This window comes from Notamacropus eugenii, chromosome 2 (assembly GCF_028372415.1).
Source record: "Notamacropus eugenii isolate mMacEug1 chromosome 2, mMacEug1.pri_v2, whole genome shotgun sequence".
In the NCBI taxonomy this organism is placed as follows: domain Eukaryota; kingdom Metazoa; phylum Chordata; class Mammalia; order Diprotodontia; family Macropodidae; genus Notamacropus; species Notamacropus eugenii.
In genome coordinates this window covers 58,150,375-58,172,741 of record NC_092873.1, presented here as the reverse complement: position 1 = coordinate 58,172,741, position 22,367 = coordinate 58,150,375, and the positions used below count along the sequence as shown (strand labels likewise).

Below are 22,367 nucleotides of genomic sequence, written 5' to 3'. Positions count from 1 at the left end.
TATATGAATGTACATGTTTTCTCATAGCCCTTCCAGCATTTGTCATTTTCTTTTTTGTTTTCTTTGCCAAATTGTTACAGAGTGTGAAGTGGACCTGAAGAGAAACTTTATTTTTTTTAATTTATAGCTGTACTTTTTATTTTTTTTATTTTTAAAAGTCTTTTTCTTTTTAAAAATTTATTTATTTATTTTTGTTTCCACAAGATTTTGAATTCCAAATTTTCTCCCCATCTCTCCCCTCCTCCCACCCCAAGACATTGTGCATTCTGATTACCCCTTCCCCCAATCTGCCCTCCCTTCTATCACACCCCTTCCTTCCCTTATCCCCATCTCCTCTTTTTTCTTGTAGGGCAAGATAGATTTGTATACTCCATTACCTGTTTTTCTTATTTCCCAGTTGCATGTAAAAATAATTTTTAACATTCGTTTTCAAAACTTTTGAGGTCTAACCTCTCTCCCTTCCTCCCTCCCCACCCATCCCCACCGAGAAGGCAAGCAATTCAATATAGGTTATACATGTGTAGTTATGCAAAAGACTTCCATAAAAGTCATGTTGTGAAAGACTAACTATATTTCCCTCCATCCTATCCTGCCCCCATTTATTCTGTTCTCTCTTTTGATCTTGTCCCTCCCCAAAAGTGTTTACTTCTAATTACTCTCTCCTCCTATTTGCCCTCCCCTCTATTATCTCCCCACACCCTGCTTACATCCCTTCTTCCCTACTTTCCTGTAGTGCAAGATAGATTTTCATACCAAGTTGAGTGTGCATATTATTTCCTCCTTAAGCCAAATGTGATGAGAGTAAGCTTCACTTTTTCCCCTCTTACCTCGCCCCTCTTCCTCGCCATTGAAAAAGCTGTTTATTGCCTGTTTCATAAGATAATTGCCCCATTCCATTTCTCCCTTTTTCCTCCCAATATATTCCTCTCTCACCCCTTAATTTTATTTTTTTAGATATCATCCCTTTCTATTCAACTCACCCTATGCCCTCTGTCAATATGTACATAATCCTTCCAGCTACCCAAATACTGAAAAAAAGTCTCAGGAGTTACAAATATTATCTTTCCATGTAGGAATGTAAACAGTTCAAGTTTAGTAAGTCCCTTATGATTTTTCTTTTCTGTTTACTTTTTCATGCTTCTCTTGATTCTTGTGTTTGAAAGCCAAATTTTCTATTCAGCCCTGTTCTTTTCATCAAGAATGCTTGAAAGTCCTCTATTTCATTGAATGACCATTTTTTCCCCCAGAAGTATTGTACTCTGTTTTTCTGGGTAGGTGATTCTTGATTTTAATCCTAGTTCCTTTGACTTCTGAAATATCCTATTCCAAGTCCTTCAGTCCCTTAATGTAGAAGCTGCTAGATCTTGTGTTATCTTGATTGTATTTTCACAATGCTCAAATTGTTTCTTTCTAGCTGCTTGCAATATTTTCTCCTTGACCTGGCAAGTCTGGAATTTGGCTACAATATTCCTAGGAGTTTCTCTTTTTGGATCTCTTTCAGGGGGTGATTGGTAGATTCTTTCAATGTTTATTTTACCCTCTGGTTCTAGAATATCAGGGCAGTTTTCCTTGATAATTTCCTGAAAGATGATGTCTGGGCTTTTTTTTTGGTCAGGTTTTTCAGATAGTCTCATAATTTTTAAATTGTCTCTCCTGGATCTATTTTCCAGGCCAGTTGTTTTTCCAATGAGTTATTTCACATTGTCTTCTATTTTTTAATTCTTTTGGTTTTGTTTTGTAATTTCTTGGTTTCTCATAAAGTCATTAGCTTCCGTTTGCTCCATTCCAATTTTTAAAGAACTATTTTCTTCAGTGAGCTTTTGAACCTCCTTTTCCATTGGACTAATTCTGCTTTTTAAGGCATTTTTCTCCTCATTGACTTTTTGGACCTCTTTTTCCAATTGAGTTAGCCTATTTTTAAAGGTGTTATTTTCTTCAGCATTTTTTTGGGGTCTCCTTTAGCAAGCTGTTGACTCACTTTTCATGATTTTCTTGTATCTCTCTCATTTCTCTTCCCAATTTTTCCTTCACCTCTCTTACTTGGTTTTCAAAATCCTTTTTGAGCTCTTCCATGGCCTGAGGCCATTGCATATTTATTTTGGAGGTTTTGGATGCAGAAGCTTTGACTTCCTGTGATAGTATCCATTGTTCTTCCTCATCTGAAAGGATGGAAGAAAATACCTGTTCACCTCTTGGTAACCTTCTATAGTCTTCTTTTTTCCCCCTTTTTTGGGCATTTTCCCAGCCAGTTACTTGACTTTTGAATCCTTTGTCAAGAGGAGGATATACTCTGGGGACCTGTAAATTCTCAGTTCCCCCAAGGTGACATGATCAAGGGAGAGGAGTTTACTCCTCTCTTGGCCTGCACATTGGTCTGGGAGCAACCAAAAACTTTTCTGCCCAGAATCTGTGAGTAGTAGAATTCCCTCTCCACAACTGCCTCCAGCTCCACCATGCCAGTGCTCCTCACTCTAGGGCCATGCTCAGGGCTGAGAATCTGGTTAGCAGCTCAATTCCCCCAGGGACTTTAGGTGGAAGGCAGGGCCTCCACTTAGGGCTGAGATTCACATCAGCTGCTCAGTTCCTCCAGGGGCTTTAGGTGCAGGGTGGCAGGGACAGGACTGAGCAGGCTTCAGGGTACCTCAGGCTGCAGCAGTTCCCAGATTGCTCAACCCACAAACGCTAGAGATAGCTTCAAAGATCAGTGAGAAAGCTTTCTTACCAGGGTGAGAAGGGAACACGATTTGGCCCTGCTGGCAGGAGCAACTGCAGTGGCAGCATCCATTTTTGGAGCCCTCAGCCTAAAGACCCTGGTTGAATTGAGCCACTGATCTGGATCTCAGCCCTGAGTATCAGCCCTTGGGTGAGGAGGAGGAGTGCTGGTGTGGTGGAGTTGGAGCCTCTGGAAAGGGAACCCAATTGGCATATCCTGGGCAGAACACAGTACTTGTGCAGGCCAGGAGAGACACATATATAGCCTATATTGAATTGCTTGCCTTCTCAGTGAGGATGGGTGGGGAAGGGAGGAAGGGAGAGAAGTTGGAACTCCAAATTTTAGGAGTGGATGTTGAGAATTGTTTTTGCATACAACTGGGAAATAAGAAATACAGGTTATGGAGTATAGAAATGTATCTTGCCCTACAAGAAAAGAGAGAAGATGAGGGTAATGGAAGAGAGGGGTGTGATAGAAGGGAAGGCAAATTGGAGGAAGGGTAATCAGAATCCATGGCATTTTGAGGTGTGGGGGGAGAGATGGGGAGAAAATCTGAAACTCAAAATTTTGTGGAAATGAATGTTGAAAACTAAACATAAATAATAAACATTAGAAAAAAAAGAAGTGAAGATGGTTAAACCAAAACCAAACCAAAACAAAAGTATAAATGAACTGTGGCATCACTGGCATTTTTGTTATGTTGGCCCAGCTCAGCAGCGAGTCCCAACTATTTTCAAAGTTATTGTTCAGTATGAAGCGTTATTCAAGGTGTTCTTCGTTTCTTTAAGGAGTTCTTTATGGTTGATTTATATGAGTCTTTTGTGTGCTTTATTTAGTAGTCCCATCCTCAGATATGTTGTGTATTTTGTAGCTATTTGCAATGAGATTCCTCTTTATTATTGCTTTTTGCATTTTGTTAATAATGATAGCTAACATGTTTGCTGTGCCTCTGGGCATCTAGGTAGTACAGTGGATCTGGAGTAGTCCGAAAGACCTGAGTTCAAATCCAGCCTCAGTTACTAGCTGTGTGACTTTGGGGAAGTCACTTAAACCCATTTGCCTAGTTTTCTGTAAAATGAGCCAGAAAAGAAACTTGCCAAACCCTTCCAGTATCTTTGCCAAGAAAACCCCAAATGAGGTCATGGAGAGCTGGACACGACTGAAACACCACTGGACAGCAGAGTGTCTAGTATGTGCCAGGCATGTACTGAGTACTTCACCAATTATTATCTCATTTGATTTCACAACAGTCTTGGGAGGTAGGGGCTATTTATTATCCCCATGTTACAGGTGAGGACACTGAGGCCAGCTAGTGACTTGCTACTAAGAACTACTAAGTATCTAAGAAATAAGAATAGTTTTATTTCCTCTTCACCTCTCTTTATGCTTTGAATTTTTTTCTTTTGTCTTACTGCTAAATGCTGGCATTTCCAGGACTATACCAAATACTAGTGGGACACTATTGGAAAAGGTTGTAGTGTATCACCATTGCATATGATGCTTGGCTTTGATTTCAGGTAAATATGACATGATGGGATTAAAAAAAAAGAAGTTCCTCAATGTCTGTACTTTGTGGGTTTTTAGCATAAATGAATGTTGTACTTTTATCAAAGGCTTTCTGCACCTGTGGAGGTAATGATGTGGTTTTGGATATTTTTGTTTTTGATATAATTACTTACATTTACTTCCTAATATTGAACCATCTTCCATCCTGGTATAAATTCAGTGTCATTATAATGAATCCCTTGTATAAATCACCGTTTTCTATTCTATTTGACAGGATCAAAACCATTAATATTCATTAATGATATTGGTCTGTAGTTCTTTCTTTGCTTTATTCTTCCTGATTTTAGGTATTAGGATTATATTTGTCACATAAAAGGAGTCTGGTAGTGTTCTTTCTTCTTCAGTTTTTGTAGTATGAGTACTAAGTATTTTTTAAAAATTTGATAGGATTCCTCCTATGTATCTGTCAGGACTAGGCGTAATTTTCTTTCTTTGGTAGTTCCTTTACATCTAGTTCCTTTATGCTAGTTTTATTTCTTTTTCTGAGATTGGGTTAAGATCTGCATTTGTCTTTTTGTCATTTTGAGTATTTCATATTTTTGAAGATAATTATCTCTGTTCTGTTCTTAGTTTTGTTAGCACACAACTGTATAATTCCAATTATTTTTTCCTTTTTTTAATTGTGATTTCACCTTGTTTGCTATTTTGTTGATTTGATTTTCTGCCCTCCTTTTTATTTAGACTAGCTAAAGGCTGATCAGTTTTATTGATCTTTTCAAACAATTGGCTTTTAGTTATATTTATCATTTCTGAAGTTTTTATTTTGGTTTCCAACTTGTGCTTATTTTATTTCTACTTTTTAAAGGTGCATATTCATTAATCCTTTCTTTTTCTTATTTGTTCATGTACATTTGTAGAGATATGAATTTTTTCTCCTGAGGACTGTTTTTGGTCTTATCTCAAAAATTTTGGTATGCTATTTCATCATTATTATTTTTCCATGTAATTATTATTTCTATTATTTATTTTTTGATCTCATTGTTTAGGATTTGGATTTCATTGTTATGTTTTGATTCGGGTCTTTATCTTTTGTCTGTGGTCCCTGAACTGATGACTTTTTATTGTGCTATGGCTTGTAAGAGACATATTTATGATCATGTTTACATTTGTGTGTAATTTTTGTATCTTAATAACATACTTTTTGTGTAAAAGTTTTATTTCATATGGAAATGTGTCTATTTTTTAGCAGTCCCAGTTAGAAGATGCCAAAAATCTTTTAGCTCTAGTTTCTTTAGTAATTGGTTCAGTTCTGTAGTTTCCCTTTTGTTTATCTTTCTTTTAGAATTATAAATTGAGAAAGGGATGTTTCTTTATTACATTTAGATGCCGTGATATTGGGGTATGTTTAATATAGATATTGATTTATTGTCTAAGATTCTTTTAAGAATCATGTTTCCTTGTTTTTCCTTCTTTATCCTTGTCTTTCCTTCTTTATCTTTGTTTTTGTTTTGACTTTTTTTTTGGCTTTGTCTGATAGCTTGATTGTAGCCCCTGCTCTTTTGGATTCATCTGATGCATAGTAAATTTTTTTCCAGCCCCTCGTTTTTATTCTGTGTATTTCTTTATTCTTTAAATCATTTTCAAAAATAATTTTAGAATCATTTTCAGTAACAGATTGTTTTCTTATCTAATGTCACTTATTCATTTTATTGGATTGTATAATCCATTGACATTTAGAGTTATGGGAAATAGGTTTATATTTTCCTTCATTTATAATATCATTTTCCAAGTTAATATCTCCCCTACCCTCCTTTCACTGAAGGAAAGAACTATTTCCCCTTCCCTGCCCTCAGTTACTTTAGCTTAATCTCTTTTAAGGCAAACCATTTCCACCAGCTCTCTTCACTTAATCCTCAATCCTCCCTGCCCCCTTCCTGTTTGTTGCTTCTTTTCTGGGTTTTGGAGTTTCACTTACTTGTTGCTTTTTCTTTCTTACTTTTATATGGCTATTTAATTCTCCTCTCATCCCCCCCTTAACTCCCCTCATTTAGGTGTAGTTCAGTAAAATCCCCATTTCCCCCCTCCCGTTCAGCTGATTTTGTTCATTAGTTAAAATTCCATTTTCTATGCCTTTTTCTAGAAAGGATTTCTTTTTTTCATTCTCTTCATTAGTTATCTTCCTCTTCTGTCTTTTGTGAATGTTTATTCTTCGTGTCTGTCTTCGTCAAGGCTTATAACTTATTTTGGCTTAAAAGGCTTAAAATTTATTTTGGGTTCTTTCTAAATAGTTTCTACATCATTGTCTTGTAGATTTTGACCCTTGGCTCCTCTCTTTTTGTTGTTTCTCCCCTTTAGAAAGGGTGATAGAGAAATTAAGATTTTTTTCTTCCCCAAAGAGCTTTGGTAATTTTATTAATTTTTTTCTTTATAGTTAGGTCCCAATTAGTATGAATAATGAATCCTTGGAAATGATGGATTATTTGAATTTGCAATACAAATTTCCATTGTTCTGGGACCAGTTACCATATTTTACATAATTATAACTTCAAATTGTATGTTTTTGAATTCATGTAACCAGAGGTCCAGAGACCAAACTGTATTTTCCTCTACTGCTCACTTTCTGACTCCCTCTCTTGATGGTAGTTTTCTTGGAGGCCCTATCTCAAAGCCATTGTAGCCTCCTATACTGGACAATTAATAGTTTTCAGCCTCAGTCTCTACCCTTGGTGACTTCTAGGGGGACCTAATTGACCCCAGCTAGATGCTAGGCTCTTTGGCTCCAGGCTTGGTGGAGTGCTGCCCAGCCTCACACACACATGTCCTATCCCAGTTCTCCCTGTCTCCTCTCTCACTGGCTGCATTCTGTTATAATACAGAATGCTGGTGGTGCTGCTCTCCTGGCCTCAGCAAGCATCTGCCATTTTTATTTTCATGACATTGAGAGGAAGAGTTTGTAGAATTGAGTACTTTTGCCAGCCCCTAGAGTTGGCTTGTGGAGTCCTACTTTTAGAATGTGGGGGCTGAAGGGGGAACTGAGTGGGATGGAAATTGTTCTCTGTTGTTAATTCTTCAGGTTTTTATCTTTTTGGACTCTTAGTGAAGAGAGTTATATCATGGAGGCAGCTGAAATGGCCTTATCTCTTGGATATAATTCCTGTTTTGGAGAGACTGGAGAGGTTATGAAGACTGGACGTAATGTCTAGTCCTCCAACTTGTAGGCCATGTGATGGGAAGTCTCCTTTAGTATATTTATTGCACATTTTCCTTTATCTTAAACTTCTGATGTTGTTTCTGATGCTGCATTTGGTCATGTTTCAGGGTATTTTTCTTCTGGTGTTTTTGTCACTGTTTTTTTAAAATTCATAATATTTTTTCATTGTGTTGGAGCTGTATTTGGCTCGTTCAGTTTTGAGTGTTTTTAAACATTTTCTTTTGAGGATTCCTTGTAGTTTTGCTTCTTTTGGCACTTCTTTTGCTGTTTTTTGAGGGATTATTGAGGAGTCGGCTCCTCAGTAACCTTTCACTTTGCCATCTCCCTAGAACCTCTTCCAAGCAAAAATATGAGAGAAGATTGCATTTCAGAGGGATTCAGATTTTAGGGGAAAATTTAAAGAAATGTAAATACTGATGTATATTCAGGTACCTTTTTCATTAATCTTCAAATATGCTCAGTTAATGCTGGGTCCAACTTTGGCTCCATTCCCCTTCTGCTTTAATATTCTGCCTTTTGGAAAACCTACTGTACTGTCAACAAATTACTGTTCATCCTCAGTCTGTTTCTCTTATCCTTCTATCCCCTTATACTAACTGGAACCTGACTTCTCCTGTGGTAACACCATAGCCCTTTTAAGTCTCCACGATTCTTCCTTGTCTTTTCTTCTTTCATGCCTCCTGACTCACACAGAATCAGGAGAAATGTTCAAATACTTCTTGCTTTCCACTGCCACTTCCAGACCCTTGCTCTGTCCAGCTTAGAAATGCCCTCACCTGAATTTCATGAGATTTGATTATCCTATCCTTTCCTAATATCCCATCCTTTCCTAGCTTGTTGCCAGTATTAGCCCCCCTCAAGGATACTTTTCCATTTTCCTCTAGAACATTGGCTCTTGGTTTATAATTTTTCTTTCTCCTTGTGTTAAATTAATGGGGGGATGCCTTGGAAAGGGGAACACAGACTGGGTAGCCATAGATGGGTTGGAGGGAACTTCCAACAGGATGAGATTGCAGATTTGGTTGAGCATCTTGAAGGAAAGGAGTAGGGCTGACCACCGGAATGAACTTAGAGCTTCCTTGTGGGTCTGTGCCTGCTCTGCATTTGGGAGTAACAGACTTGTCTTCTGGTGGTGGAAGACCTAGGTGCTGTTTTTTAGTCTCTCCTTGTTTTGGAGGTGGTGGTGGGAAAAGAGTAGGATGGATGAATTGATAATTTAAGAGGTATTCTTTAATTGCCAGTAGATCAGAAGAATATTTTTTTCTTTGTATTAGTTTTGTGCAGAGTGGATTTTCCACTCAAGCTCTGTGCCTGTGTCTTCCTATGGCTTTGAGGGGATGCTGAGATGGCAGCAGTGGGGGGCACTTTCTGGAAGGCCCTATTGAAGCCAGATTCATTTTGAGTGTGGACCTTGTAACAGTGTTCATTCTAGGCACTCCAGGACTGACTTTACTTGATTGGCAGACACCAGCCAATTGAAGTTTTTGATCATGGTAAAGGTCTCCATCTTCTAAGGCATGAAGGGCTTGTAAAATTCATTGGCCTTCTCTCCTTACAGGTCATTACTTGGTTGGGGGAGGCTACAATACTCTTTTCTGTTTATTCACCTCTTCTTGTTGAATATTTCTTTCCTCCTAGGGAAAGTGTCTAGGAAGAATCCTGAGGAACTGCTGTAGTTTTGTCTTTGTTTGGAAGAAGACCTTTCTTTTATGCTCCTGGATTTGGTTTTTAGCCTTGCCGTATTTCTGGAACGTCTCCATCTTTGCCTTTGATGTTATTGGACTTTGTGTCATATTTTGGCTTCTTTAGCTTCTTTCATTTTCTTGCCTGTCTTGACTTGATTCTTTTACTGTTAATGAGCTGGCAAATTGAGCATTTCCTCTAGGTGACATGAGGAACGTCCTGAACTTGTATTTTTTCTCTATCTCTTTTTCACCCTCATTCCTTCTCTCAGTCTGTCACCCTTCTGATAACTTTGGCAAGCACCCCTGGTCTTCATTTGTATCCTTTTACTTTCTTTCTGCTTTTGAGCTTCCTATCTTGGCTGCTGCTCACAAACCATCTCTCTGGAATCTCCTATTCCAAAGACCTTTCCATCCCCTTACCCTCAGTTTCTGCAGATTGATTCTTGGATATAATGAAAATTGTAGGATCCAGATTGTGGTATTTCTTTCATGTTGCTCTTCCCCTCCTTGGTTTCTGTCCTCTGTTATTCCGTCTCCAAAGGCCTGTTCATTTATGGCCTTAGGCCAACTGACCCTCTGAATCTTGCTTTCCCTCTCTTTTCTTCCATGCCATGTTTTGTGGGTTTCAGGTCAGCAGATTTTCTCCTTTTCTGCACCAGGTTGGCTACATCCGTGGCGACTGTCTCTTCAGTTTCCCCTATATATCCTTCTTTCCTTTTCCTAGGACACTCAGTTTTTCTCTTGTGTTATTTACAACTTAAAAATTGTGAATTTGAAAAAAACATTGTATTTCATTTGGTAAGGGTGTATGTGTGGGAATTGTAGAGGGAGTAGAAACTGCTGTTCAGAAGGGAGCTGACTTCCAACAGTTTTTAGACTTGCAGGTATGGGCTTGGGTCCTGGACCAGTGGCCAGCAGGGGTAGCAGAAAGTGGTGATGATGTTTGCTACCCAAATGCAAGACTAAGGGGACAGCTGCTCTGCTGATCCATGGAACAAGATTGGCATGAGCCTTAGCAGTGGTTCCTCTTCTCCTGGCAGGTCTAAACTGATGAGATGGAAGGAAGAGGGTGCAAGGAGGAGAGTCATGGTCATTTATTATTCCAGGCCACCTTTGCTTTTGTGATCATCTTTCTTAAGTTAATGGACAGATGAGTCTAGATTTAAGTTCGGGGATGAATGGGATGGAGAAGGCCTTAGACCATTTTCCTGGGTCACATGTCCCTTTTGTTTTGAGCCCCTGAAAGATGAAATTGGATGTCTTACAATGTCTTCGGCTTTTGTTCTTCATTGCTCCATTTGAAGCAGTTTTCATTTAAACCAAAGATGAAGGTCAGAGCAGTCCTTTGTCCATGAAGCAGAGAGAGAGAGAGAGAGAGGGGAGTCTTGAAAGAAAAGTCAGCTCCAGATCGAGTCACTTCATAGCTGATTAGACAAAAACGGCATGAAGCTAAGAACTTTGGAAGGGCTTTGCAACCCTGGGCAGAATGAGCTACCCAGAGCAGGAGTGTTCCTCCACACTGATGGCTTTGTTTTGGCTTGCAGGGAGTCGGGCTCAAAAAGTCTCCGAGCCGAGTAGCAGCACTTCGTCCAGCCTGGGGAAGAAGAGCCACCTCGTGGAGTTTGAAGCTATGAGCCATTTGGACTGCAAGATCCACCCAAAGGGAACTCCAAAAGGTAGGAAAGGCAGTGGTGGCTGGGGCTCTTCCAGAGACCAGCTGGGCTGTGCTGGGGGGAGGGATGAGTGAGCAACAGCTGGGGCAGTCCTGGGCTGGGGGGAGGAGGAGGGAGATGGAGAGCGTTCCTAGAATTGAGGGTTGCTGCAGGCTTCCAGGGTTCTTCTCTATTAGGAGTACCTTTGTTGTGATATTCAGATAAGCATTTTTCATATTCCTTCAGGATGATACCACATCTTTAAGTAGTATGTATTTATAACTAATTTAAATAAGTTTATTGCATATGTAAGAGTCAAAACACCCTTAGCATACTTTCCCTTAAAAGGTCTAGTGTAATCTGTGGGCTTGTTTAGTCTTGCTTTTGTTCAGGCGCTTTTGCCTGGAATTTTTTACAGTGGTTATTTGGGAAACAAGGGAGTCATATTTTTTTATATTTCCATCTAAATAAAACAAAATGAGAATGTCTAATGGGTTAGAATCTGAGTTTTAGGAATGTAGTGACCTTGGACTTGTAAAGGAACGGATGATGCCTTGTGTTCCTAGGTGTGTCTCATGCAGGTGGATGCTCTGGAGCTGGATCATCGCCAGGTGACAAAAAGATGCTGAGCAAACACTCACAAGGGAAGAAAAGGAATATATTTGAGGCCTACATGTCTAAGGAGAGTGTCTCAGCTGGCTTGAAGAGGGGGACTCTTATTCAGGTGTGTGAAACATGACATAAGAATGCTTCATAAACATTGTAAATGTTTGTTGATTAAACAGTCACAGTGATTTATTGATAATGGCAGTGATAACCATGGCCATTCAGAGGGCTAGCAGGAACTGGCAGCTAGCCAGAGGAAGCTTTGAGCTGCCTTAGCTGAAGGCCATTCTTTCAGTTTGGGGACTTTGCTGACCATTACATGGAGTGTCAGTCCCTGGAACCATTGTAGGTATTGCTTTCTGAAGATTTCTTTGAACATGGCAAGGGTTGTAGGTGTTAAGGTGTCAGACACAGGGCCTCCAGGCTGCTTGTGACCAAACATTCCCAAGTGCTTCCCAAACCAGATTAAAGTATAATTGGGAAGGATTTAACAAAATACATACATATACAGTATAACATAGATAATGGTAATGTGTGGTTTTCTGAGTCAGTATGAGGAGTACAGGAATTCTTATGTTTGGTGAGAATTTGATACTGTTAGTTCAGAGATCAAGCCCCACTCAGATAGTTTGTGTAGGCTCACTCCAGAACCATGCCCAGAGGTGCCCATGGGGTTTGTTGTCTCAAGAGACTCAGTTGACACATGCAGGTGGTTCTTGGTAGATCTTGGACATACAGTGCAGGACCTGGGTCACCAGTAGGGCTTTGGAATGAACTTCCCCTCTCCCTCTTGGGATGAAAGGAACACTGGCCTAGCAGTCAGCAGTGGGCTCTGGTTCTAGCCACCTGGGCCCCCTTTCTGGGCCTCTGTGTTCTCTGTTAGTGAGAGGGTTAGACTAAATGACCCTAACTTTCTTACTTTTTTTTTTTAAATTAATTAATTTATTTTCAGTGTTCCACAATCACTAACATACACCCTAGATTTTTTCTTTCCCTTCCTCCCCCTTGCTGCCCTTCACCTCCTCCCTCCCTCGCACTTCCTCCTTCCCTCCCCGAGATGGCATACAATTTATATAGGTTCTACACATATATTCCTATTAAATACATTTTCACCACGGTCATGTTGTATAGAAGAATTAAAATGAATAGGAGAAATTATATAACAAACCAAAAGGTAATACAGAAGAAAATGATCTGCTACAGTCTACGATTGAATTTCATGGTTCTTTCTCTGGATCTGGAAAGCATTTTGCGTTAAAAGACCATTGGGAATTTTTTTAAGTCCTTGTATTGCAATGAAGTTCTAAGTCTACCAGAAAAAATCCTCGCACACAGTGGTTGTTGCTGTGCACAAAGTTCTCCTGGTTCAGCAGTGCTCCTTTTAGCTCAGCATCAGATCATATAAGTCTTAGCAGGCCTCTCTGAAGTCTTCCTGTTCATTATTTCTTTTCTTTTCTTTTTTTTTTTTATAAATTTATTTATTTAAGTTTTCAACATTCATTTCCACAAAATTTTGGGTTCCAAATTTTCTCCCCATTTGTCCCCTCCCCCCACCCCAAAACGCTGAGCATTCTAATTGCCACTATCACCAATCTGCCCTCCCTTCTAACATCCCTCCCTTCCCTTATCCCCATCTTCTCTTTTGTCCTGTAGGACAAGATAACTTTCTATACCCCATTACCTGTATTTCTTATTTCCTAGTAGCAAGAACAGTACTCAACAGTTGTTCCTAAAACTTTGAGTTTCAACTTCTCTTCATCCCTCCCTCCCCACCCATTCCCTTTGGGAAGGCAAGCAATTCAATATAGGCCATATCTGTGTAGTTTTGCAAATGATTTCCATAATAGTCGTGTTGTGTAAGAACTAATTATATTTCCCTCCATCCTATCCTGTCCCCCATTACTTCTGTTCTCTCTTTTGATCCTGTCCCTCCCCAAGAGTGCTGACTTCAAATTGCTCCCTCATCCCACTGCCCTCCCTTCCATCATCCCCCCACCCTGCTTATCCCCTTCTCCCCCACTTTCCTGTATTGTAAGATAGGTTTTCATACCAAAATAAGTGTGCATTTTATTCCTTCCTTTAGTGGAATGTGATGAGAGTAAGCTTCATGTTTTTCTCTCACCTCCCCACTTTTTCCCGTCACTGAAAAGTCATTTACTTGCCTCTTTTATGAGAGATAATTTGCCCCATTCCATTTCTCCCTTTCTCCTCCCAATATATTTCTCTCTCACCCCTTAATTTCACTTTTTTAAAGATATGATCCCATCCTATTCAATTCACTCTGTGCTCTGTGCGTGTGTGTGTGTGTGTGTGTAATCCCACCAACTACTCAGATACTGAAAAAAGTTTCAGGAGTTACAAATATTGTCTTTCCATGTAGGAATGTAAACAGTTCAACTTTAATAAGTCCCTTATGACTTCTCTTTGCTGTTTACCTTTTCATGCTTCTCTTGATTCTTGTGTTGAAAGTCAAATTTTCTTTTCAGCTCTGGTCTTTTCATCAAGAATGCTTGAAAGTCCTCTATTTCATTGAAAGACCATTTTTTCCCCTGAAGTATTATGCTCAGTTTTTCTGGGTAGGTGATTCTTGGTTTTAGTCCTAGATCCTTTGACTTCTGGAATATCATATTCCATGTCCTTGGATCCCTTAATGTAGAAGCTGCTAGATCTTGTGTTATCCTGATTGTATTTCCACAATACTTGAATTGTTTCTTTCTAGCTGCTTACAATATTTTCTCCTTGACCTGGGAACTCTGGAATTTGGCCACAATGTTCCTAGGAGTTTCTCTTTTTGGATCTCTTTCAGGAGGTGATTGGTGGATTCTTTCAATATTTATTTTTTCCGCTGGTTCTAGAATATCAGCTCAGTTTTCCTTGATAATTTCATGAAAGATGATGTCTAGGCTCTTTTTCTGATCATGGCTTTCAGGTAGTCCCATAATTTTTAAATTGTCTCTCCTGGATCTGTTTTCCAGGTCAGTTGTTTTTCCAATGAGATATTTCACATTATCTTCCATTTTTTCATTCTTTTGTAATTTCTTAGTTTCTCATAAAGTCATTAGCTTCCATCTGTTCCATTCTAATTTTGAAAGAACTATATTCTTCAGTGAGCTTTTGAACCTTCTTTTCCATTTGGCTAATTCTGCTTTTGAAAGCATTCCTCCTCATTGGCTTTTTGAACCTCCAAATTGAGTTAGTCTATTTTTCAAGGTGTTATTTTCGTCAGCATTTTTTTGGGTCTCCTTTAGCAAGGTGTTGACCTGCTTTTCATGCTTTTCTTGCATCTCTCTCATTTCTCTTCCCAGCTTTTCCTCCACCTCTCTAACTTGATTTTCAAAATCCTTTTTGAGCTCTTCCATGGCCTGAGCCCATTGAATATTTATTCTGGATGTTTGGGATACAGAAGCCTTGACGTTTATGTCTTTCCCTGATGGTAAGCCTTGTTCTTCCTCATCTGAAAGGAAGGGAGGAGATATCTGTTCACCAAGGAAGTAGCCTTCTATAGTCTTATTTTTTTCCCCTTTTTGGGGCATTTTCCCAACCACTTTCTTGACTTTTGGGTCCTTTGTCAAGAGTAGGGTATATTCTAGGAATCTGTAAGATCTCAGTTCCTCCAAGGTGGCACAATCAAGCATGTACACTGGTCTGGGAGTAGGAAGAGATTTTTGTGCCCAGAATCTTAGCAGTTACCTCTCCACAGCCACCTGACCCCCACTTCCATCAAGTCAGCACTGGGGGCTGATAGCCGCCATTCAGTGTGAGATAAAGATCAGTTCCCTTAGGGCCTCTACACAGGGCTGAGGTAACATTCAGCTCCTCAGTGCCCCCAGGGGTTTTTACACTCCAACAATGGATGCGGGGGTGGGGGTGGGGCTGTACGGGTTGCTGTGGAAACTGCTGCCACCTTTCCTATGTGGCCTCTTCTGCTAGAGCTATGGGAAGGCCCTTCTCCATTTCTGGCCAAATGAAAAACCCAATCACTGACCTTTGGCACCTGTGGGTTGAGGGATCTGTGGACCACTGCTGCTGTGACTGGGGATGCTGCGACTGGGGATTCTGTGACTGGAGATTCCGCCCCAAGGTGCCCTTCTTCCAGAGTCGCACTGTGCTGCGAGGCCAAGGCTGGGCTGGGCTGGGCTGGGCTCCGTGTCCGGTGCAACCGACATTTCCCATGGGCCTTTCAGGTCACCCTGGGCTGGAAATCTCCTCTACTCTGTTGTTCTCCACTTCTGCTGCTCCAAAATTTGTTGAGAGTCCCTCTCTACAGATATTTTATGGGCTGTGTGGGGAGAGCCTGTGTATGTGTGTCTTTCTACTCTGCCATCTTCCTGTTCATCATTTCTTACAGCGCAATAGTATTCCATTGCATTCATATACCATAATTTATTCAGCCATTCCCCAGTTGATGGGCATCCCCTTGATTTCCAGTTTTTAGCCACCACAAAGAGAGCAGCTATAAATATTTTTGTACCTGTGGGGCCCTTTCTCATTTTTATGATCTCTTGGGGATACAGTCCTAGAAGCAGTATTGCTGTGTCAAAGGGCCTAACTTTCTTTTGGTTTTCTGTCAGGCAGGTGCTAGACTGTGTCTGTATTATATTGTTAGCTTTGCAGAGAAAAGCACTTCAAAAATCCCCCCACTTGACTTTTGTGTAACTTTTGCAAATGTATTTTAGCTCATCACCATTATTAGACCGTGTTTCTGGGCAGAAATCCTTGGTAACAAAGCCTAGGGCAGATAGGAGCTAACAAAATGCTTTCTCAGGGGGAACATCCAGAATTGCCCTGAATTATTTTGTAAAACATCATGGCTCATCACAGGGGAAGAGAACAGGTCTGTTGACCAAACTTGCCTGCCTCCAGTTGCTTCTGTGTGTGAATCTGGGCGTTAGTCAGCTGGGCTCACCTGGGAGAGAAGAGTCTCCCACAGTTGCTGAGTTGTTGTTCTGAGGAGTGGCCGTGGCCATGGACCTCTTCCTCCTATGAAGGGAGGGCCTGACCTGAGCTCTAGGTGCCTCCTTTCTCTTAACTTCTCCATAGTTGTCCATGGCACGGTGTGTGTGGGGGGAGTGGGGATTAATAGTCTGTTGTTTTTGGGTGGAAAAAGCATTTTTGGTAAATGAAGTGGGCTGACATGAAGGCTCCTATTGATTCTAGGTCTCTTCCTGCCAGGTCCTTAGCTTTTTCCCAGGTTTGTTTATTCATGTTTTTTTGTTTTGAAGTAACAGCTGACATTTCTCTAGTGATGTACAATTTACAAAATGTTTTGTATAGATTATCTCATTGGACACTTATACTGACCCATGTGGGTAATGAATATTATCTCCATTTTATAAACAAGGGAACTAAAGCTCAGCTAGGGGGAGGGAATTGCCCACAATGGAGTGTCAGAGGTGGCTTCTGCTGGTGCCAAGGCTAGTGCTTTTTACCCTAGACCATGCTGGGATCCTCTCTCAGCTGTGGTCACTCTGGCAATACCTGCAAGACGACAAGAAATAAGTAGGAAACCTTAAGAAAAATAACTGAAAGACTGAATGTACCAAGGGTGTTAGCAGGGCCTGGAGAAAGACTTCTCAAGCCCAGGAAATGTAAAGGCCCTTCATTTGCTTGTGAATCAGCTCTGATCAGTATGGCAGGTCTTGTTCCCAAGTGTCTGTAAGTGGTTCCTGCTGGAGTGTAACATCATGAGACCTTACAGCCAGAGCTTCACTCCCTCATCCACATATGAGAACAGTTGTTCTTTGCAGATGGGGAAGAGAGTTGGTTCCAGATATGAGATCACAGCGTGAAATGGACAACACTGTAAATAAGATTTTCATAGGCCAAGATACAGGGCCCATCTGCTTCCTAATGTAAACTTGCTGTGTGGACCCTTTGCTCTCTAATCTTGAGTAGAGGAGCTCTGGAGGAAAGGTATTTTAATGCCATCAGATCAAAACAGACTTTATGTTATCCTCAGTCAGGAAGCACTAGTTAATTTACATTCTCAGATTTAAATATATTGTGACATATTCCTCTCTTTCCCCATGACAGTGCCTCACCTTCTCCAGGAGCACTGGAGATTCTGGGTCCTCTGAGTCACTTTCCCCTTCCTTTGTTTTACTTCGTTGTCAAGACTTGAGGGCACATCTTAAATGGAATCGCTGTTTCAGCCTTGAGAATCTCTTCCACTCAAATCGTGACTAAATGAGCTGTAGAGGGGAGGGCATCACAGTTGTGACCACGTACAATGAAAATGTTTTTGCGTAAACAAATGTAATACAATTAAAATTAAAATGGAAGCAGGTTAACTAGGAAAAAGTAATTGACTGAGTTTCTCTGATGAAGATTTCCTATCCAAGAGATGTATAAGGAAGTGACTTAAATTTAGAAGAGTAAGAGCCACTTCCCAATTGATAAATGGTTAGAGGATATGAAGAGGTAGTTCTCAAGGGAAGAAACCCAAGCTATACATTAAAAAAATGCTTCAGATCACTAAGTTAGAGGAATGCAAATTAAAGCTCTTCTCAGATTTCTCTTCACAACTGTGATATTGATATAGATGACCAGAGGAAAGTGCCAAGTGCTGGCAGGGCTGCAGGCAAATAGATGCAGCTTGTGTACCAGTGGGGGCTCTAACTTGGTACAGTCATTCTGAAAAGTTTGGGATGATGTTCGCTCCAGTCCACTGCTCAGCCTACCCTCTCACTAGATCAAAGAAAGAGGGAAAGGACCTAGAAGTACAAATGTATTTATAATGGCTTTTTTTGGAGAGGCCCCAAGCTGGAAAATCCAGGGATGCCCTTCATTTAGGGGATCACTAAGCCAGTTGTAGCATAAGAAACAACAACATGGACCCCTCTGTGAGTTAGTGCGGAGGAGAGTGAGCAGGGCTAGAACAGTTACACCATGCCATCATCATAGCAAAGACTAGCTTTGATCAGGGCAGTGATAAATCATGGGTCTAGAAGAGTGAGGCAAAAGCTTCTCCTGCCCGAGAGCCGAGAAGGAGCTTCAATAGCAGAGGGAGATGTACATTCCTGCCCCAGGGTAATGTCAGGAAACATTTATGAAACACCTACTGTGTACCAGGCACTGTGCTCAGCACTGGGGATGCAAAAAGAGGCAGAAGACAGTCTCCTCTCTTAAGGAGCTTACAATCTAACGGACAGGTTATGTATAGGATGAACAAGGAATAATAATGAGAAGAGGGAGGGTGTAAGTTAAGAGGAACTGGGGAAGGCTTCTTGCAGAAGGGGAGATTTTAGTTGGGTGTCTAAGGAAGCCAGATAAACCAGTAGGTAGAGATGAAGAAGGAGAGCATTCCAGGGGTGGGGGACAACCAAGAGACAGGATCTCCCACAAGAAGACTTTGGTTTGCTAGACTGAGCATTTATTCTACCAGTGCTTTAATTCTTTTTCTTTCTCTCTCTTTTTTTTTTTTTTTTGAAATTGTTCAGTTGTGGAGTGGGCAGTGGGAGATAGTAACATGCTTGTAAAAAATAAATAAGTTAAAAAGAAGATTCTCTTCTACTTCCTAGAGTACGTGACTGTGGAGTAGAGGGGAGTAAGCAATGATGTTCACGCTCAGATCTCATCTTAGGTCAGTTAAAGTTAAAGATGAGCCAGGGGGTTGAACAGGTTTCATTGGGGAGTGTGTGTATGTGTGTGTGTGTGTTGTAATGTTAACTATGTTAATGAGAGTTAAACATCTTCCCCGCCCATTAATGGGCCTGCCCTTGAAGAGAAGCTTGGTTAGGGGAGATTTGTTTTGTAGGAAGGCCCACACCTTTTGTTAATTTCTAAGGAGGCACTGGTTCTCTAGGGTTGTGATGCCCTCTGGCTCTGAAAAGTGTATAAATACTCTGAGGCGAGGTTTTACTTTGGGGCTTACTCACTGGAAGTGTTTATTTGGCCAGATGAGACTGAGTAGCCTCTAAGGAGCCCCTGCTTTGAAAACCCAGATATTGGTGCTTCTCTCTCTAGTAACCAACGGAGTGAAACAGAGCTATGTGTTTGCTCCTATGCTTTTTAGCATGATGTTTTTAGCCATGTTGTCAGATGCTTTCAATGAGGATGAACAAGGCATCAAGGTCAACTAACATACTGATGGTAAGTTCTTCAGTTTGAAAAGGCTACAAGCCAAGACCAAAGTGGAGGGAATGTTGGTGCATGATTTTCTGTTTGCAGATGACTGTGAACTCGGTGCAGCCTCTGAAGCTGAGATGCAACAAAGTATGGATCAATTCTCTGCTGCCTGTGCTAATTTTGGCCTAATAATTAACACCAAGAAAACACAGGTGCTCCATCAGCCACCACCACACCACTCACATGTGGAACCATCAGTTACAACAAATGGAGAAGTTTTGAATGCTGTGGATAAGTTCACTTACCTTGGTAGTGTACTTTCCAGGGATGCACACATTGATAATGAGGTTGATACACGCATTGCCAGAGCTTGCTCAGTGTTTGGGAGGCTCTAAAAGAAAGTATAGGAGAGAAGAGGTATTAGACTTACTATCAAACTGAAGGTCTGCAGAGCCTTTGTGCTGACCTCGTTGTATGTTTGTGAAACATGGACAGTCTACCAGCGCCATGTCAGGAAACTGAATTTGCTTCCATTTGAACTGTTTTAGGAAGATTCTGAGGATTATCTTGTAGGATAAGGTACCAGACACTGAAGTCTTTGCTCGAGCTGAATTGCCAAGCATTGACACTCTGCTTCAGAGAGTGCAAGGATGAGCTGGCCTTGTTTGAATACAAAATGTGTGCTTGCCAAAAAGACTTATTTTATGGAGAACTAGCATGGGGCAGGTGATCACATGGTGGTCAGAAGAAGCGATACAAGGACACTCTTATGGCCTCACTCAAGAGCTTTGGATTTGATTGTGGGACATGGGAGACACTGGCACAGGACTGCTCAGCATGGTGTGCCCACGTCAGAAAAGGTGCTGTGCTGTATGAGCAAAGCAGAATTGAAACAGCTCAAAGGAAACATAGGATGCCCAAATTTGGAGTGACCATCCCAAATGCTCACATGGACTATCTGTGCCCAATCTATGGTAGAGCATTCTGAGCTCCTGTTGGTCTGATCAGTCACAGTTGGACACACTGAAATTTCACTTTATCATGGTGATGTCACTTTGGTTATCTTTGAGAACGAAGGACAACAACTAACCAATGTATGTAATGGTCAGACAATTGGATCTGTCTGTTGATCTGTGATGTTTGTATTGTTTATGGCCAGACACTTGGAAGCCCTGTTGGTCTTTATTTCTCTGTTTGTATTTTCTCTGAAGTTCAGGGTGCTGACTTTTCCCCCTGAACTAAGTGAATGACATATGTGCTTGATTTAAGTAGGTTGCTGACCCCTCAAAAGTTGCTTTCCTTTTAGAAAAGTAGATCTAAGAACCTGTACAGCAGGCCTTCCTGCATATGCTGGGGTCCTTGTTGTTACGTGTGTGAGTGTGTGTGTGTGTGTGTGTGTGTGTGTGTGTGTGTGTGTGTGTGAGAGAGAGAGAGAGGGCGGGGGGGGGGGCATCTTTCATTAAAAAGCATTGTATCAGGCTGTGTTTGAAGGCCCTTGAGGGCAAAAATTTTCCACCTTACTTTCCTTCGAGAAGAAAAAAAATCATTCTTGTGACTTTGCATTAAGTTGCTACTCAAGAGTGAGTAAGTTTTGTAAGAAAATGTTCTTTTTTTCTTTTAATCATGCTTTCCCCTTACTGATTACCATTAAAGAGCTCCTGACAAATAATAGTAAAATATGTAGTAAACCTATATGTAGCAAAATGTAAAGTAAAACTATAGTCAGGGCATTTAGGTGGCACAGTGGATAGAATCTCCAGGGCCTAGAGTCAGGAAGCCTCATCTTCCTGAGTTCAAATCTAGCTGCAGACACTACCTGTGTAATCCTGGGCAAGTCACTTCACCATGTTTGCCTCAGTTTCCTCATCTGTAAAATGAGCTGGAGAAGGCAGTGACAGCCCACTCCAGTATCTCTGCCAAGAAAACTCCAGATGGGGCCATGAAGAGTCAGACATGAATGAAAGGACTGAACAAAAGCAATAGTTAGGTTAAAAACAGGTATTTTACATTATGTTAATAACCATTTTTTTTTTTTGGTGGTTGGAGGAAGGAGATGGCACAGTCTTCCATTTAAGACCAGCACAGCCTTGGAAATCAAATGGAGCTCTTCCTCTCTGTAGCTAGGCAGACAGTAGCTAGTATACTTTACACTTACCTTCTGCCTCTCTGGGTCTCTCAGGATGCTATCTCTCAGCTAGTCAGCTGAGCAAGGAAGGATAAGAGAGAAGTGTGCTGGTGTGACATGCCTTAGGCACAGAGGCTCTTCCTTTTTACTCCTCAGTTCTGCCCTCTTCATGCTCTAATAATTGTGCTAATACAACTTAGTAAGAAGAGAAGTCATTTCACATCATCAGAGTTTGTAGAGCTTGGAGTAGGTAGAAAAAACTACTCTAAAGACTTTTAAAGACTTTGTTTTCTTCCTTTGGGAGAAAAACAAATGCCATTGAGTGTCAGTTTCGCCTAGGAAATTTCTCCCATTGAACACATTTAAAGGGTGGGATTTCAGATTTTCCAAATAAAAACTTGCTTTCCTAGATAATATAAGTAATTGAGGTACTTTACTTGCCTATAAAGAAACATATTAGTCTACATGAGAGTACTTGCCCGAGCTGATCCTAGAAATGTGTTGTTGGAAATAGGTCATTTTCTAATAGAATCTGATAGGTACTTTCATGCGGTATGCACAAAAGCATTCTGTCTAAGCCTAAAACGTGCCTTCCTATTCCTCAGATATGACTCGTAGTTCTATTTCCATTCCTTCCAGCAGTTCCTCTGGTTCTGAGAATTAGCACAAAATGTTGGAATGAGGGTTTTGGGCCACGGGCAAGAACATTCTGTTTGATTCTTTTTGGACCTTTGCCTTGTGATGTAGGCTAACAGGCAGAGCTAGCTTGCCATCACAGCAGTGCCTCTCATGATTTGCCATA

General features: G+C 40.8%; 1 protein-coding gene across 4 annotated transcripts in view; it reads left to right on the top strand.

Annotated features, from left to right (window-relative positions):
- The window catches only part of DIS3L2 (DIS3 like 3'-5' exoribonuclease 2), a 393,028-nt gene that overhangs the window by 40,625 nt on the left and 330,036 nt on the right, over positions 1-22,367 (top strand). For all 4 annotated transcript variants that reach the window (XM_072637426.1, XM_072637425.1, XM_072637427.1 and 1 more), the window contains 2 exons: positions 10,660-10,791; positions 11,334-11,491. In XM_072637426.1, coding sequence (XP_072493527.1) covers positions 10,660-10,791; positions 11,334-11,491 — 290 coding nt within the window. The remainder of the gene's footprint in view (positions 1-10,659; positions 10,792-11,333; positions 11,492-22,367) is intronic.